The following is a 17372-nucleotide window of genomic DNA, read 5'->3' on the forward strand; positions in this document are numbered from 1 at the left end:
TCTCCTCGGTGAGCTCAGCCGCCCCGCCCCGCGGGAGCCGTAGCCACAGGCGGGCAGGTGAGCGCGCCACGCACCAGCCGGGAAGGGCCGCCCCCCGGCAGCGCCACCTCGCGGGCAGGTGCGGCAGGGCGCGGGGGTGGGGGCTAGGCTGGGCTCGCCCTGCCCACCTCCTGCAGGGGGGGAGCGGCGACCCGCAGGGCTGCCCCGGCTGGTGCGGGGCTGGGAGTCGGCATTGCCCTTAGGGGACTGTGCTGGGCTCAGCCGCGGCTGTGTGCTCAGCGTACAGCGCACGGCTCAGCGCGCAGGCCTGCCCCGGCCCCGCGGGATCGCGGCACGTCTCTCCCACGGGCTTGGCACGGAAGGAGCTGGAACTAAGGATCCAGTGCCCGCTTGGGAGACCTGATTCAGACATCGTGCTGACCGCGCCTGGTGACTTGCATTTCTTTTATTAACGCTTCCTGAGCCCGGTTCCGTTCCGCGTGTGGGGTTGGGCGGGGGCTGATCGCTCCTGGCCTGTGGCAGGACGTGGGAGGTGAGGTGGCTTCTAAGATCTAGGACTCAAGCTGTACGTGGGTTTCTTAGTCAATGGACGAACATTGACTTGTACCTAGAAGAGCCTATTAAGTTAATGCAACTGACTAAAAACTGCCGTGGCATGCTCAGTATTGCTTAGCATCACTAAGCCGCCTGGGTATTCACCTTGAATTTGATGTAACATCCCAGCGGTCCTGAATGTCCTTATCAGACCACTTCAGACTCTGCCCCTTCCTGGGGGGGGGGGGTTGGTCTATACACAATATAAACCATATGCTAAGTTTGCTCTCCAGGTTTGGCTGTTCCAAAAGCAGCTGTCTCAGACCACTTCCAGTCTCCAAAGATTTATAATCTGGTTGAAGGTAATTTGATTCAGGAGGCAGCATGTCTAGGCAGTAAGGGTGGGAGCCACAAACATTTAGGTGCCTAAACCTCAGGCATAGGCACCTAAGTCCCAGTTTGGGCTTCACTGTGATCTACAAAACTGACACTGAATGCAGCAGACATTGGCACCTATGTTTTCATGGTACTGTATGAGTTTCCTCAGCACGGCAGCACCTACATTTCTGTTTCTGGGCATGTGCATTGCTGCCTCCCTCTAGGTGTACAGATGTTTATCTCCTGCCTAAGCCCCATAGTGAATCACAAACCAAGGGAAGATAGGCATTAGGCCACCTATCTCACATGCAGGGCCTGATATAGTAGGCACGCTGAGCACACCTATTGGAATGGGTCCCATTCAAAATCCTGGTGGTGGTGGAGGAGGTGGTGCTGATGGTGCTCCTTCCCACCTGATAACTTTCAGTTCAGTGGTCAGAGCACTCACCTAGGATGTGGGGATACCCTGGTTCAATGCCTCCCCTCTCTACCAAAGGGGAGACCCTGGTTCAAATCCTGTTTCTCAAGAGGAGGCTTCAAAGACTAAACTACTGGATATTCTGATGTACAGCTTCTTCATCCTCTTCTGTGGCACAAAGCATATTTAAGTATTTATCCACAGTGGACTAGTCCTCGTTTAGGAGGGGAGGAAGAGAATGATTCTGTACCCTAGTGGTTAGGGCACCCATCTGGGAGGTAAAAGACCCAGGGTCCAGTTCTCCTGCCCCAATCACTCTTTCATTATTTATCCACAGTACAACAGCTTCAACAGCAGAACCTGAGAGAGCCCCACATCAGTGGTTAGAGCCCTTTCCTGAGTGGTGGGTGACCCCACTGCACCTAACTCCGTTCTGCAAGAAAAACCGAAGCTGCCTGACTCCAGGTACTGGCTTCCCTTCAGTGAGATCCCTAAGCAGAGTTAGATGCCTATTTCCAACAAGGGAGTGGTGCTTAGTATACATTCCCCTCCTCTACATCTCCCACTGGCTAGCTTAGGCAGACAGCTGCCTACTGTGTTGGTCTTTGTAGGTAACATTCTTAGGAACCTCTTTCTCCCCATACATTGTATAGGGAGCTAGGTGCCTAACTTGGCTTTGTGGATCATAGTGTTGTTCCTGTGATTTTCTAAGCACCTGAAAGTTAAGGAGCTTGACATTCAGCTAGGGTGACATTTCAGCAAGTATGAAAAAACAGGGCTGTGGGGAAGTAATAGCCGCCTATATAAGACAAAGTCCCAAATATCGGGACTGTCCCTATAAAATCAGGACATCTGGTCACCCTGCTCTCAGCAGTGCAATGCCTAAGTCCCTTCATGGATCCCACCCTAATTACCAGGAATCTTAATGCAGAGTTTTAGCTTCTGAACCTATACAAGGTCTTAGTTCTTCCACCTTTTAAAATGAGTACAATGCAATAATTTCATCTGGAGGTCACAAAGGCATGGATAGATGTAGTGGAGTACTGTTCTGAGAGATATAGACAACTGTAAAGGGGGGCGGGGGGAGAAGTCACCACAGATTGCAGAAGAGATATCAAATTGCAGAAGAAGATTGCAGGAGAGAGATCTCTCTCACACACATCCACATAAACACATATACACACACAATTCTCCTGCCACTGACACAAATGATGAAATAAACATAAATCTTCTTCACAACAAACAGCCATCATACATTACAGCAAAATGCCAGTCAGTACCAAAATTCTCCTAGTCCTTTACTCATAGCCTCATCTAACAACTTGTTAATTTCCTCATCCTTTTATTATATGAGGGAGGAGCTACTTATGAGAAGCTTCAAATCGAAGAAACAGACTCATAGGAGTGGACTATGAACCATAATTTAAACTGGAGTCAAAGTAAAGTAAAGAGGAACAACCAGGTGTTGACACAGCTGTCAACAAATTGAGACAGATATTATCCTTGCTTCCGGAAAAAAGATTAATCATTATATATGATAGTTGAGATAAAGATATTGAATCGCAATTGGAGAGAAAATATGGGTGAAATCCTGGCTCCACTGAAGTTTAATGGCAAAACTCCCCCTGACTTCAGCGGAGCCAGGATTTCACCCAATGTGTATTTAATACTATCATAAATTTATTAGAAATTTCTTAATGCTATATTAAGAATTTGTAGAATTCCTTGTGCATATGAAAGACACTGACACTTTACAAGATAAAGTTGTGTTGTACACATTCAAAGGCTATAACTTTGGAAATAAGTTGCTATAATTATATGCATTCCTCTTCTCTCCAGAGAGTACAGTGGTAGTGAACATGGCCCACTGCTTCACTCTCAACGTATGGGCCTGCACTCAAGTAAATTAGTACCATTCTCAGATGCAGCGACCACTACTCACTCATATTTCTTGTGGTGAACTGTAAAGGCCTGCTATAAAGAAACACTGGGGCATACAGAGATGAGAGATGTTTGAGATCTCAGCTGTTAGGGAAACCATCTCTCTCCCAATGTACTGCCAAGACTAGGTGGGACCCTTCTCATCCTCCTGCTTATTACCATAAACTATGTTTAAAAATACGGATAAAGGAAATAAGGTAATAAAATTACACAGTGCAACCTGAAAAAAGTCTAAATCAGAGATTTCCCAACCATAATCAGCGGAGAACTGGCTATTCATAGATTGCCTTATTGTTGTCATCTTACTTCCAGCAGGTGAATTAAATTAAGACAGTTTCAAAAAGACATTTTCCTAATTTTACTTTTTCACATAAACAATTGTTGTAGTTGCCTCAGTGACAATATATGTTGCTTTTGTCCTTGCACAACATATCCTCTGCAACTGACCTTTGCACTGTTTAACTAGGAATTTCTAACTAATTCTGCCTCCTGCTGTTGTAGTATTATAAACTGCTTAAAATTAACTATGTAGCCCCAAACATAGCAGCAATTCAGTGATGGATTGAGTTTCCCCATGTGTATAAATTTATAAATGTGTTTGTAAAGCCCTTTGGAGTGAAAATGCTACTGTATATAAAGTATGTCATGTACAGTACTTTTTGTGGTGCAGAGGGACAACTTTGATTGATTTTTTCAAAGTCAGCATAGATAACCTAGCAATGAGTTTGCTCCTGTCCAGATAGACATGTACTGATATATTTATAAGGCAGTTTGTTACTTTGTGTTTAGAATAAGTAGAAAAATTATTCCATTCCCTTTGAAAAAAAATCTGTGATCCATCACTAAGCCTTCAAAGGTCAGGGCATAAACCATGTATCAACTACTTAGAGTTTTGGTAAAGTTCCTTTCTATTCATCTTATTCCACAATTGTGCAGTGTAGGCTTTCTAGTAACAGCCTCAGAAGCATCTAGTATTGGGAGCAGATGGACCACTGGTCAGGTCCATTATAGCAATTCCTATGTTCCAAACTGTCAGTGCAGGAATATTGTCCATTTTCATGATTTATGGGAAAGATACTTTGCATAATCAAAAGGCTTTCAGAACAGAATAAATACCCCAAAATGATTTTCCAACTAACAGTTTGTGGCTAGGGAGCTGAAAGTCCACTTCTTACTGACTATAGCTAGCTGTTTATTAAACCAGCTGGAGCATTGGGTGAAGAGTTTTTTCTGTCCTGGAAAAAAGTGGATGCTGAAATTAGACGTAGTATGTGGGAAAACAGAATGAGTTTGTAATACATTGTTTACCAAGGCAGAAGTACAGTAAGTCTAAGCTTCAAGTCACTTTAGTACGAGAAGGTTTCCTTAATATTTCACTTAAATTTTCCATGTAGATTTGTCTCATTACTCCTAGCTATACTGCATGTATCACATTTTGAACTATTATTTTTAGAAGCTCTTAAATAAGGAAAGTATCAAAATTGTATTCTTAGATTCTTTATTTTTAAGAATGTATGTTTGTATGTCACAATAGATAGCTTTAGAACAAGCTAACATTACTATGGTTCAGGCATATACAACTGGTACAGTTCAGTAGTACATAAACAATTCTAAAACAAATGTACTGTAGACCAGGGAACTTAAGTTACCAAAAATAAACAATATTAAAATTTATATAGGGCAGTAAGTAAAAACAATTACTTTTAGGTTCTGCACACTAAAAGAAAAAAATGTAAGCTTTACATGATAATTGAAATTATGAAGTTCTACTATGGATTATTATGGTATATAACAAAAGAAGAATAAACTTGAAAGGTTGTCACATTTTGGTTTTGTTCCAGTGATGCACAATCACATGAAATCTTACATAGGTTTTGTGTAAAATTACTATCTGGTTACTTTATCTACAACAGATTTTAAGATTAAAAAAAAAGCTTCCATGTAAAATCATTTAAAACAAAAATAATGTAAAAGGGTGTTTACAGACTTCTTAGAGGTTGTTGGCGTAAATGCAGTCAAGAACTGCAGTGTTTTTAACATTGGTAAACAAATACTGGATAAAGTGCAACACTCTTTCTGGCAGCAAACCTGCTCTGTGCTGTAGAAAATCTATAAATCTCTACAAAGTAGTAGAAACTGATTTAGCCAGCATCAAGCATGTTTCTCTCGAAAATCACTGATGGCCTTCCAGAGCGTACATAGCATCCCTCCTCTGTAAAAGAAAAACCATAAAGATGCTTAGCTTAAAAAAACTGGACTTCTCTTCCGTAGTATCCTGATTCAAGTGTGCTTCGATTCAAGCCATCCTGTAGTGGTAGTAATACATTCATTGTACTCATTAAACATGGTAAAAACACAGAGAAATCAAATATGAAATACTAAAACACAAAATTAAAACAAATGTGAATAGCATTTTTGGTTATAATACAAACTAAAAGAACTTCTCTAAAGCTCACAGAAGTGAACAAAAAGACTCCCACTGACTTTAAATAAGACCATAAGCACTGCCTCCAAATATGTATTTCAACTGAATTGAATGGGAGTTTTGGCTGAATTAGTAACTGGAGCTAATATGCTTAAAAATTAACAGCCAAAAATTATCCGTAAGTGGCAGCTTTAATTGGTGAATCTCTGTTGATGTCAGTGGAATTACTCCTTATTGACATTGGTATAAAGGCATAACTGTCCTCCCACTGAAATCAATGACCACATTAATGTAGTATTAAAGAAAATCAGGCCCTCATTGTTCAAAGGCTAATTTGAACATAACTAGGCTAATTTGAACATAACTAATAAATGTTACATACTATCCTTATTAATACAATGAAACATTAGAGTATGAAATCTTACTACTTGTCCATATTTTAATATCTAGCTAAGATGATTGAAGGCAAGAGAGACCTGGTATAACTGTATGCATTGCTTCTAGTCAAATCCAATTTCTACAGGCAAACTTGGTATGATTATGTAACAATTTAGTGGCAGTTGCATCATTTTCAGAGAGATTCTGTGGTTTATTGTTCTTAAAATGTTAAATTATCTGTGTCTAAAATTGTTTATATAAAGCAACACTCCATAGGGACCTCTCTCCAAGCAAGTCTTTTGCTTTAGCTAACTTGAAAAATAAATTATTTCAAATAAAAAAAATCAAACTAAAACATTTTTAAATGTTTAATCAGTACATATTCAGAGTGTCTCTGTGTGTGTAGAAACCCTGAAAACTAGATTTTGTAGTGTTCATTTCACATAGGTAAATTTCACACCTTAAGAATGCCATTCATAATTCTCTATTTCTGTAGTTTCATAACACAGACGACCTCTATATTTCAGCTTTGTGTGAGATTAAAAAGAAGGTGAAATGTTACCTTAGTCTCAGGCATTTCAGATCATCTCGTGTAACGTAGCAGAGAACATCCATTAACGTGTAGTCTTCTGCCAAAAACTTGGAAGGAGGGAAAAAAGTCCTCATTGAAAGTTAGGCTACTTTTGTCAGATATATCCATTTATTCTACGATTTATATATAATATAGCAGGGATCAGCAACCTTTGGCATGCAGCTCGCCAGGGTAAGCACCCTGTTGGGCCGGGCCAGTTTGTTTACCTGCCGCATTCGCAGGTTCGGCTGCTCACAGCTCCCACTGGCTGCAGTTCGCCATCCCAGGCCAATGGGGGGAGGGGGGAAGCCGCAGCTAGCACATTCCTTGCCTGTGCTGCTTCCCACTGCCCCCATTAGCCTGGGACGGCAAACCGTGGCCAGTGGGAGCCACAGTTGGCCGAACCTGCCAATGTGGCAGGTAAACAAACTGGCCTGGCCCGCCAGGGTGCTTACCCTGGCGAACTGCGTACCAGAGGTTGCCGACTCCTGTAATATAGGACATGAGCCTGCATTCCTTATGTACCAAAACTCCCTTAAATCAAATTCTGAGTGCAGAAGGAATACAAGACTGGTCCAAAATATGGTAACTGTGTTGCCAATGAAGGGTTTGATGCTATTGTTTTGTTTATATGTAGCTTTTGTCTAACTTATGTTTTGTAAATACAATGAAAATACCTCATCTTTATACGGGATGTTGAATGTTTGCATGTCAGAGTATATATGTTTGAATTGATCCTAATTCTGTAGTTCAGATTCTTTTGTCTTGTTTTGTTAATAGGCAATTCTATAGAGCGCACTATAGCTGAGTACCTCAGACTTTAATTAATTAATTCTAAATACTCCTGGGGATAGGGGAGTTGGGAGGTAGGTTGGTATAAATATCCCATTTTACCAATGGGGAAAGAAACACACAGAGAAGTTAAGGCCTTTGTTTTCAAAAGTGACCTCTGCACTTCAGGTGCTTCAATTTTTATGTAATTAACTTTAAAACACCATGGGCCTGCTCCTCAGAAGGGGCTAATCAGCCACAGGTCTTCACTGAAGTCAGATGAAGTTCTAGAAATGCTCAATATCTCTATCTTCACACAAAATAAGTGTATATGTTTTGATATCAGGATAGCTAGTTCAATGTAAAATCCTAGTGGAGACAAGGCACAGGTACCGGTAAATTTTATCTTGATGTATCTAGTCAAAGTCAACCTCTACTGATCCTGAAGATTACAATTAGGCTTTACTGCAATCAACAGGAGTTGCTGGAAGAGGTGCAAAGATGCTTAGGAATTAGGAAGCCAATCAAAATGTTTTTAGTTAACTGGAAAATGTGTTTTATTGTATCAAGCTAGTTCAGGGGTGGGCAAACTATAGCCCGCAGGCCAGATCCGGCCTGCCAGCTGTTTTAAGATGACCCTCAAGCTCCTGCTGGGGAGCAGGGTTTGGGGCTTGCCCCGCCCTGACGCTCCAGCCGGGGAGCAGGGACAGGGGCCGCTCCACGCAGCTCCCAGAAGCAGCAGCATGGCTCCGCTCCTGCTCCTATGTGTAGGGGCAGTCAGGGGGCTCCACTCTGCAAGCTGCCCCCGCCCAAGCACCGCCCCCGCAGCTCCCATTGGCTGGAATCTGCGGCCAATGGGAGCTGCACAGGTGGTGCCAGTGGCTGGGGCAGCATGCAGAGCTGTCTGGCTGTGGCTTCGCATAAGAGCCAGAGTGGGGACATGGCCGCTGCTTTCAGGAGCCACTTGAGGTAAGCACTGCCTGGAGCCTGCACCCCTGAGCCTCTCTCCGCACCCATACCCCCTGCCCCACCCCTGATCCCCCTCCCTCTCTGAACCCCTCAGTCGCAGCCCAGAGCACACTCCTGCACCCCAAACTCCTCATCCCCAGCCCCACCCCAGAGCCCACACCCCCAGTCAGAGCCCTCACCTCCCCCTTGCACCCTACTCCCCAGCCTGGAGCCCCCTCCTGCATCCTGAACTCCTCATTTCTGACCCCACCCTGGAGCCAGCACCCCTAGCCAGAACCCACACCCCAACCCCAATTTTCTGAGCATTCATGGCCCACCATACAGTTTCTATTCCCAGATGTGGCCCTCCAGCCAAAAAGTTTGTCCATCCCTGAGCTAACTACATGAATTAAAAACAAAAATAGACTTTTTATGATGGCCTTTCTATTCTTCACCCTTCCCTTGTCCCTCCCCCCGCAACCTCATCTCCTTCAAAAGGTGTACAAATCATTCCAAGGGTTTTGCTGGTATAGAAATAATTCCAAGGTTTTTGCTGTTTTTTTCTGCACTAAGTCCTAGAAAAATGCACTGCTACTGTATCACACACATACCTAAAAAAAATCTTTCCTACCCTATTTATAGTATCTTCATCAGCTCCATGAACTCTAAGCCAGTTTATGAGATCAGAATCTTCAACCTCTGTGCCAGAAGGATTAAGGTGACAGACAGACAGTCCAGGGATATCTAGATCAAATATTTAGAAAAAAGGGTTAGGTCTTTTCAAAGTGTCCTCTTCACAATTTTAAATAGAGAAGCACTGTCTTCAGTGACCTTTCCTACTCTTTCCACAAAAATGGGACATGCAAGTGCCTCTACAGTGAAGGACAGAGAGATCAAATCCTGCAGTATTTACTCAGGTAATATTCCCTAGTGAGCTTAAATGTAGTACTGTTTCAAAAAAGCACGACATTAAAGCACACTAGGGAACCTCTAATGCCAGGGTCTACACAGACCAATTCGTGAACAATGCATTAGTGCATTTTTGGAAATGACTTCCCCATAGTCCATACTATTGCTACGTGTAGTCAAGCCCTTAGATATATGCAACCATTTCTGGTGTTTTGCTGGTGTCTCTTGGATAAATATGGATTTCTTTTTTTTTTAATTGAGGGTGTTTTATCAGTGTTTATTAGTTAAAACTAAAAATCACAAGCCCAAGGTATAAGGCACTCTTATGCCAATACATCTGCATCTATACTTGGGTTGTAATAACTATCCTGGTATGATTTAAGTTGGTAACGTGGTACAATCTGTGTGTGTAGACAAGGCCTTAGACAAGACTCATACTGCCCTCAATGTGATTTTACCTGAGTAAGGCTTCAGGACCTGGAGCTGTACTATTTTTATAATCCCTGTTTTGCCAGAGTTTCCACTCTGCTATAGAAATGCATTCCATGCTAAAATGTGCAAGGGCCTCCACCCCTACTACAAATAAAATTTCTATTGTTTGATTGATTTTTAAAGCTTTTGCAGTAGTCTCTCTCTCTCTCTCTCTCTCAAGTATGGCTCTTTTCTCTTGAAAGTGGGACATGATCCTCTAAGTTCCTCACAGGTCTCTACTGATCCCTCCTCTATTTTTTCCATTTATTGTTCTCTTCCTCAGTGCCCATGTGAGGAGCACATAGTTTTTTGACAGCAAAGATCTGGTCTCTTCACTTCTGAATCAACCAGTAAAGTTGCTGCACCTCTTCAAGGAAGTGAACGTGATAACTTAATGAATCCGTATGCTGCAGTTAAGAACAAAAGGTGAAATCCTGGCCTCATGGAAGCCAATGGCAAAATTCCGACTGATTTCAACATGACCAGGATTTCATTCAAAATTACTAGATAAATTATGCACAATGCTATTCTAGGACTCCGGCCCTTTAGCTCCAAAAACATCCAGCTTCTTCAGCTAAAATAATTCTCGAATACCTGGTGTTGATAATAAGTTTTACACACACAAACACACACCCCCACACCTCCTTCCTTCCCTCCCTTCCTAGTAATGCATAACCACAGATCAATAGTATGATTTGAGTTATACAACACTTGCTTTTACTGTGGATATAGAAACAAATGAAGTAACTTATTTCTACAGCATACTTGCTTGATTCTACACAGTCTTGGCTAGGAGAAATGTGGTGAAAGACCTTTACTGATGCTGGGCCAATGAAATACAAAAGTTTGGCTGCCACAGCCTTCTTTTGTAGTTGCTGTGTGGAACAGTTTCTTTTGAAATCTCTACTCACTCACCTACTTGCTGTGACCTAAGCTTCAGGTTTTTGATCTCTTGATCCTTTTCTTCTATAGCTTGATGCAAAAGGGCGTGAAATTCTCTCTCCTTCTGCACTAACTCTTCTAGTAGCCTGCAGGGGGGAAAAAACATTGATTTTTAAAATTTAATTTCATATTTTCAACCCTAATACACATGTAAAAATATAAGTATCCAGTATTCTAGTTCTAGAGTTTGGGCCTTTCAACAAAACTAGTTTGAAGCATTCATAGCAAATAGGAGCTGCACAGAAACTTTCAGTGAAGCTTCAGCAACTCAGCATTCCTACTTCACTGAGTCTGGTTCTTAAAGAAAAAAAATAAACAAAGCAATTGGGTAATGTGTTCAGCTATGGAGGAAGGAGTGTCATCGAGGTCAAAACCGTTAATGGACATAGCGCTAAGTTGTGTCTTTAAGACATTATGCTTCATAAGGTGCAGGGCTGCTATACCTACCCCAGCAGGAGCTCCTGAAAGCATGGCATTAAAGGTAGATGCAGCTGGAGTGTGGCCACAGCTATACCTCTTGAAAGGGTGTTGCACACATTGCCTTCCAATGGCAGCAGTCCCTCCCTGCCCTCTTTGTAGAGTACAACATTGTTGTAAATTTTAGTCTAGATCAGTCCCTGCACTCCAATTCCAGAGACTGGCTTTGTCCCCAGTCCTCAGTAGGTTTAAAGGGTTGGTGGTCACCTCCCTGCATCTTCTCCTAAATCTTAATCTTTTAGGATAAGATCTGTTTATTTTAGAGAGGATTGACTAAGTGGTGTCATGATGAATCATGTAAAATTAATATCTACAGAAGGTCAATTAATGCTTCTATTTAACCTCTCTCATAATACAAACACAAAGGGAAACCCAAAGGAAGTCAAAGGCAACGAAGTTAAAACTAATAGAAGGAAATAACTAACACCAGGCACCATTAATCTGTGGAACTCATTTGGGCAATATATTGTTACAGCAAAGAGCTTAGTAAAATTTAAAAAATAAGACATCTGAACACTACACAGTTACAATAGATAGGATGAAAAGAATATAAATTATACTTTAGAGCATAAACCTACTCCACTAACTCCCTGAAGTTAGGAAGAAACTTTCCCCAAACTTCCCCTTGGAAATGTTAGAGTATAATTGTCTATTATAGGGGTTTTACATCTTTCTCCAAAAGCATTTGGTGCAGGCCGTGTCAGATATGTGATAGTGGATTAGATGGACCATTGTTTTGATCCTAACAGTACATATAGTTTATTCCTCACCCATTCACCTGTGTTGAAAAATGTATCCATGGTCATCTAAATAGTTTACTACTTTTTGCCTTGCAAATGACCACCATATGCTGCTTATGCTAACAAAGCTTAAATAAATATATTTATTTAAGGGAAGTTTTCCATATAACTTATGGAAGGTGGTATTTTTGTATCTAATTATCATGACAAAGTTTTTGGTTTTGCATGTAAGAGCAGCATGTTGCTCACACCTTAATTTTTTAAAACAAAAACCAAAGAAACTAACAGTATATCTTTCATCCATTCTTAGAGTGAAAGGAATGAAACTTTATTCTGAATAGTAACATGTTGTTAAGATGCCACTCCCCATCAGAAACTTGGGCAGTAACGTGTGGCCATCTTAACCAGTTTCTTTTTAATTCCTTCGCTTAATGGAGATTGCAGAGGTTTTTGTATGCGGACTTCTGAAGTATATTGTCATTGTATTATATATGGCAATCAGAATATGTCTTAACTATCTATTTATGTAAAGATAAATATATTACATTGCAATATGAGAACTCACAAACGACATTTACTCTAACAAGAAAATGCAGAGCACTTTAATGCGAACAGGTAATTCAAGTGATGCTGAGTTACTAAAAAGCTTCTTTTGTCTAAAGACCTCAAATCAAGCTGAATCACACTGAGTTTCCTAATGTGCTTGGAAATGAAGTGTCATTGCCAAACATTTGAATTTAATCATCTATATAAAGGATTATAAAGAATATTCCAGCCCCACAAGATTTGTCCTATCAAGATACAGTGTATATACACATTTTAAAATGTACAGACATATTTTTCAGTTAGTTCCTAAATCTGTATTTTCAGGCCTGTTTTTTTTTCATAAGGCCTTACTGTTCTCCACCTTCAACTATCTGAAAGAAAAATTTGTCTTTTTAAACAATTCAGCATCCTAGGGATCAATCCTGCTATAGTGAATTCTGCATGCAAAACCAGACAAATGACAAGACTGGGCCCAGTTTAATTGTGCAGTGCCCCGTTCAGCAGCTTGGATTTGTTCCCTGGGAATAACTATAAAAAGGAATAATGAGTTCTGCTTTTATGGAACCAAAATGTGTCATTTAACCATGAAGCATGAAAGGCAGGAATAGGAGAACCTTGGCAACAAGTTTAATAGTCAGTTAAAAACAGAGCACTCCTGAAAGCAAGATTTACACTCATTTTTGTCAGCAGTGTACTGAAGTGAATAAGCCTGAAATAAATGATATGGATTTTTCCAAGCTCAGAGTTACAAATTACTGTTTATCATCAATTAAGTGAGAAATGCACTGTATTATGGATTATCACAGCTGTCAGATTTGGAGAAACTATTTAAGAGTAAAGGAAAAAAGCATCAATCATAACAAATACACTTGGATCCCTAGAAGTCTAGACTTACCTATTTGTCTCTAATTTTAGCCTTCCCAACTGAACAGTCAGTGATCTATGAGCAGCCTGGGAATCGTGGGACACTGTAGAACTGAGTGTGCTCACACCTGAGGTAGCTATAGCATCTTCTATGACAATGCAAGGCCGTTGAATATTTTGATTCTGAGGCTGTTCATCATGATCTTCTTCAACTTCTATGTCATCCTGATCTGCTGTATCACTTTCAGATGCAAGACTAAAGTGTGGCCTCAGTTCTATTAGAAATAATGTTCATTATTAATAATCACAATAATAAAGTCATATTTAAATAATTATAGCTCATCCTAGAGTTTTGATTAAACCATGCCTGAAAAATTTGCAGCAAAAAGTTGTAATTGTGTTTCCAAAGCGTTTAAAAACAGCTTAAAAATGCTGCGATGGTTTAGTACATTTTGAACATTAGTTGGCTTCTGATGATCATTTACAATTTCCAAGCAGTAACAATCTGTACTTATTAATAGGATTCCAGATTTCGCTAGTATTTTTGTCATAAACTACGCAGAAATCCCAGAATTCACTGTGTGTGCCACATAAAGCAAACAACGTGCAATACCTGCTCAAAGTTTGCAACATAACATGCTTGCATTTCTCTCACACAAGGCCGCATTCAAAACATACTGAAGTCAATGGGAGTCTCTCTGTTAACTTCAATACTCTTTCGATCAGACCCTTAAAACTAAAAAACTCCTCTAAACAACTATGTAATGGATTTTAATGTGAATAAAACAAAATTCTGTAGGCAAGTGATTTGGCTAAAGTGTTGGCTTCAAACATATGTCTCAAAACTTATTTCTTTATTTTGCTTTTCAGATTTACAGTGGAGTATTTGTTTTAAAGCCAATGGACTTGGTTAAATACAGGACAGAATAAAAGTCAGGTGTTAATTTTAAGTATTCTGATATATTCTGTTTTCCTTTTCTTCCTCTGTCAACATCACTCTAGCTTCTAATCTTTGTTTTATATTTATTCTTGTTTTTGCTCCGATTTTAAATGGCTTCCTGGAGTATTCATTCCGAAGGTTGTCACTATTTGTATGAAGGATATTTAGCTACTTTTTTCCCTTCTCTTTTATACTGTTTATGTTTTGAAACAGAGCAATAGCTTTTGAGATTTATTTTTAATGACCACTATCGCACACAGTATTTTAGGTTAAAGCAACAGTACCTATTAATTCCACTACCACCACCTTGGATTTATATTATATCCATCATGCGATGGATGCAGTCTTACATCTTCTAAATGCTCACTGCAGCTGCAAATGAGATTGAAGGCTTTAGGGATTTTTCTAAAATAATCCCCAAATCTCTTTCCTGGTCACTAAACTGGAGCACTTTCTGTACAGCAAACATTTCACTTCTTTATTCTTTCTCCTCAGCGTATAATTTTTCATATATCTGACCTGAACTACATTTTTCAAACTCTTAAATTACCATAAATTCTATACCTGGGGGCAGGGTTCCCACTCTTCCAAATTTAGCATTATCTGCGATTAGGATTATTTTACTTACTAAAACCATTATCCCTAATGATAGATAATACTAAAAAAGTGGAGTAGCACTGTTCATTTTCACTTGTCAGAAGTCAGTTCTGACTATTGTATTAAGAGGGAATGTACTCTGCCTCCTGTTCCTTCCTTTACACTAACTACCAATTCTTATCAGTTATGTAAAACATGTACTCCATTAGGTCTGTGGTATTCTTCTACAGTGTATAAACAAAGTAATGTCAATTTGCAAATTTCATCGGTAGTGATACACATCCTTCCTTTCCTCCTTCAACTGAGACTGGTTACCTCTAAGCCTTTCCCCCCCAAATATTCTCCTATTTGATTCTTAGGATGGGAGTTTTCAAAAGCACGGAGTGGTGGCCTGACTCTTCTCCCATTGAAGTGAATTGGAATTGACTTCAGTGGGAGCAGAATTTAGGTCAACACAGCACCATTAATACCAAGAAAAATGCACCATGCTTGGCAGTTAACCTTACAAAAAACATTTCAAAGAAACATTCACACTTCTCTAGTCACTTTGTCATTACTACAGACCTATGTTTCTCCCCAAAACCATATTTGTGATGTGTGAAATTTACCCCTGTAAAAATGGCCCACACACAGGGCCAGCTCCAACGTTTTTGCCACCCCAAACGGCAAAAATAAATAAATAAAAAGCTGTGATTGGCAGCACTTCTGCCGCTGCTTCATTCTTTGGCGGCAATTCGGCGGCAGGTCCTTCCCTCTGAGATGGACTGAGGGACTTTCTGCCGAAGAGCTGGACGTGCTGCCCCTTTCTGTTGGCCGCCCCAAGTACCTGCTTGCTGCGCTGGTGCCTGGAGCTGGCCCTGCCCACACAGTAGGGCTCAAGTAGAATTTAAGTAGTCAAAGGGCTTGTGGAATAGCTCTATAAAAGGACAATTTATACCCTATAGCAATTGCAAGGAAAATTGCCAGTCCCTACTAGCCACTTTTTATGCTGCAAATGTAGTATGCCCAATAAGAATGCACCTGCTGTACTGCTGAATGCAGCAGGTTCATTCTAAAGTTCCACTGTTTTCAATGGAGGAAAGCAGCATAGTGGGTGTGGCAAACTGGAAACAAATGGGTTAGCATTTCTTTAACATGGAATCTTTCTCCTTGCCAACTCACACACAACAGAAGCCTACTAGCTGTAGCAGGGAAGAATGTCTGGCTACTACCCCTAGAGAGCATTTTTGGTCAGTGGAGCCACACAAGTTATTGTTACACTTCTTGGGTGGCCAACAGTCTGTACCTCAGAGCACATATTCAAAAGAGCTAAGTATGCTGGGTGCTGAGCTCTTCTGAACTCTCTTTCATATCCAATGTGTGGATGCTGAGTACTTGAAAAATCTGGCCCTCTAAATGCACCAATAAGTTTACTACTGGTCACCCATTTGTCACTTATTATATTATGCATCCTGGAAAGGTGCGCTCCAAAATAGCTGGGACAACTCACCTATGAATACTTGGTTTGTGAAACAGCTAATGCATGTCAACAAAGACAAAAGGAAGTCATTGCAAGTTTCAAAAGCTTTCGTGAAGCATCATGATCACAGCACGATTAAAAACATTTTAAGCAATCAGAGATTAAATGTCTGCTGTGTCAGAGTGACTTACCGGGGATCAGAATAGTAATGGCAGTCTGCACAGCTTTTCGAATTATGCTGTCTAAGGCAAACATCCAGTGCGGCTTAATGTTGTGATTTCGTAAAACTTTATTGACCTGATGACATAGAATGCAGTTCAGAAATCATTTTATCCCCAAAGCTGCACACAGCTGATAATATGATATTAAGCTCAGCTACACTGCATTAAAAACAGTGTTTTCTTTAAGTAACTTCATGGTGTCATTAGACAAGAATATATAATAGCAGTGTTTCCAACTTTTGCAATATTGTTGCAAGTCTTGTGACATTTGTATTTTTCTTAAAGTCTTAGCTCTTAGAGTCAAGTGGTTGCATGAGACTCTTAGCCTTCATTTTTAAAATGGTAAGATTTTAGCCTTCAGAGTTGTGGAGAAAAACTTTAAAATGTGAACCCTGAATGCTTCAGAACCACAGGGCAAATAAAAATAAACCTTTTAAAAAAACAAATCTCATGACTTTTAAGCCAAACTCATGATTTTTTTGGTGGGGGGTGGTGCTGCCTCATGATTTTTGACTGCTTCGGTTGGGAAGACTGTAATACAGTTGTCTATTTTAAAATAAAGATGGGTGAACCCTCTTCAAAAAACAGTGTGAGGCTCTTCCCACTTGAATAAGAAAGGAGCAATTTAATACTAGTTTACTTAAATGGAATTTTGCTAATTCTTTTATTGCTTCTAGTCTGGTTTGGGAAGGAAAGAGGATGTGGGTTTTCTCTGAAATTTAAAAATATCTGTAACAAGTTAAAGATTATTTTAGATTCCTTTCCATTGCCTCTTTCCTCCTATTTTTTTGGCCCAGCATAACCCTGCTGATTTAGAAGTGGTGGCTAATGAAATTATAGCC

General features: G+C 40.4%; 1 protein-coding gene across 1 annotated transcript in view; it reads right to left on the bottom strand.

The window, feature by feature from the left end:
• Positions 1-4752: 4752 nt before the first annotated feature.
• The window catches only part of MAP3K5 (mitogen-activated protein kinase kinase kinase 5), a 167266-nt gene continuing 154646 nt past the window's right edge, over positions 4753-17372 (bottom strand). The window contains exons 25-30 of the mRNA XM_030556400.1: positions 16501-16606; positions 13345-13588; positions 10660-10772; positions 8996-9108; positions 6637-6713; positions 4753-5483 (exon numbers count right to left, since the gene is read on the bottom strand). Coding sequence (XP_030412260.1) covers positions 5423-5483; positions 6637-6713; positions 8996-9108; positions 10660-10772; positions 13345-13588; positions 16501-16606 — 714 coding nt within the window. The 3' untranslated portion in view covers positions 4753-5422. The remainder of the gene's footprint in view (positions 5484-6636; positions 6714-8995; positions 9109-10659; positions 10773-13344; positions 13589-16500; positions 16607-17372) is intronic.

This window comes from Gopherus evgoodei, chromosome 3, assembly GCF_007399415.2.
Source record: "Gopherus evgoodei ecotype Sinaloan lineage chromosome 3, rGopEvg1_v1.p, whole genome shotgun sequence".
Lineage (NCBI taxonomy): Eukaryota > Metazoa > Chordata > Testudines > Testudinidae > Gopherus > Gopherus evgoodei.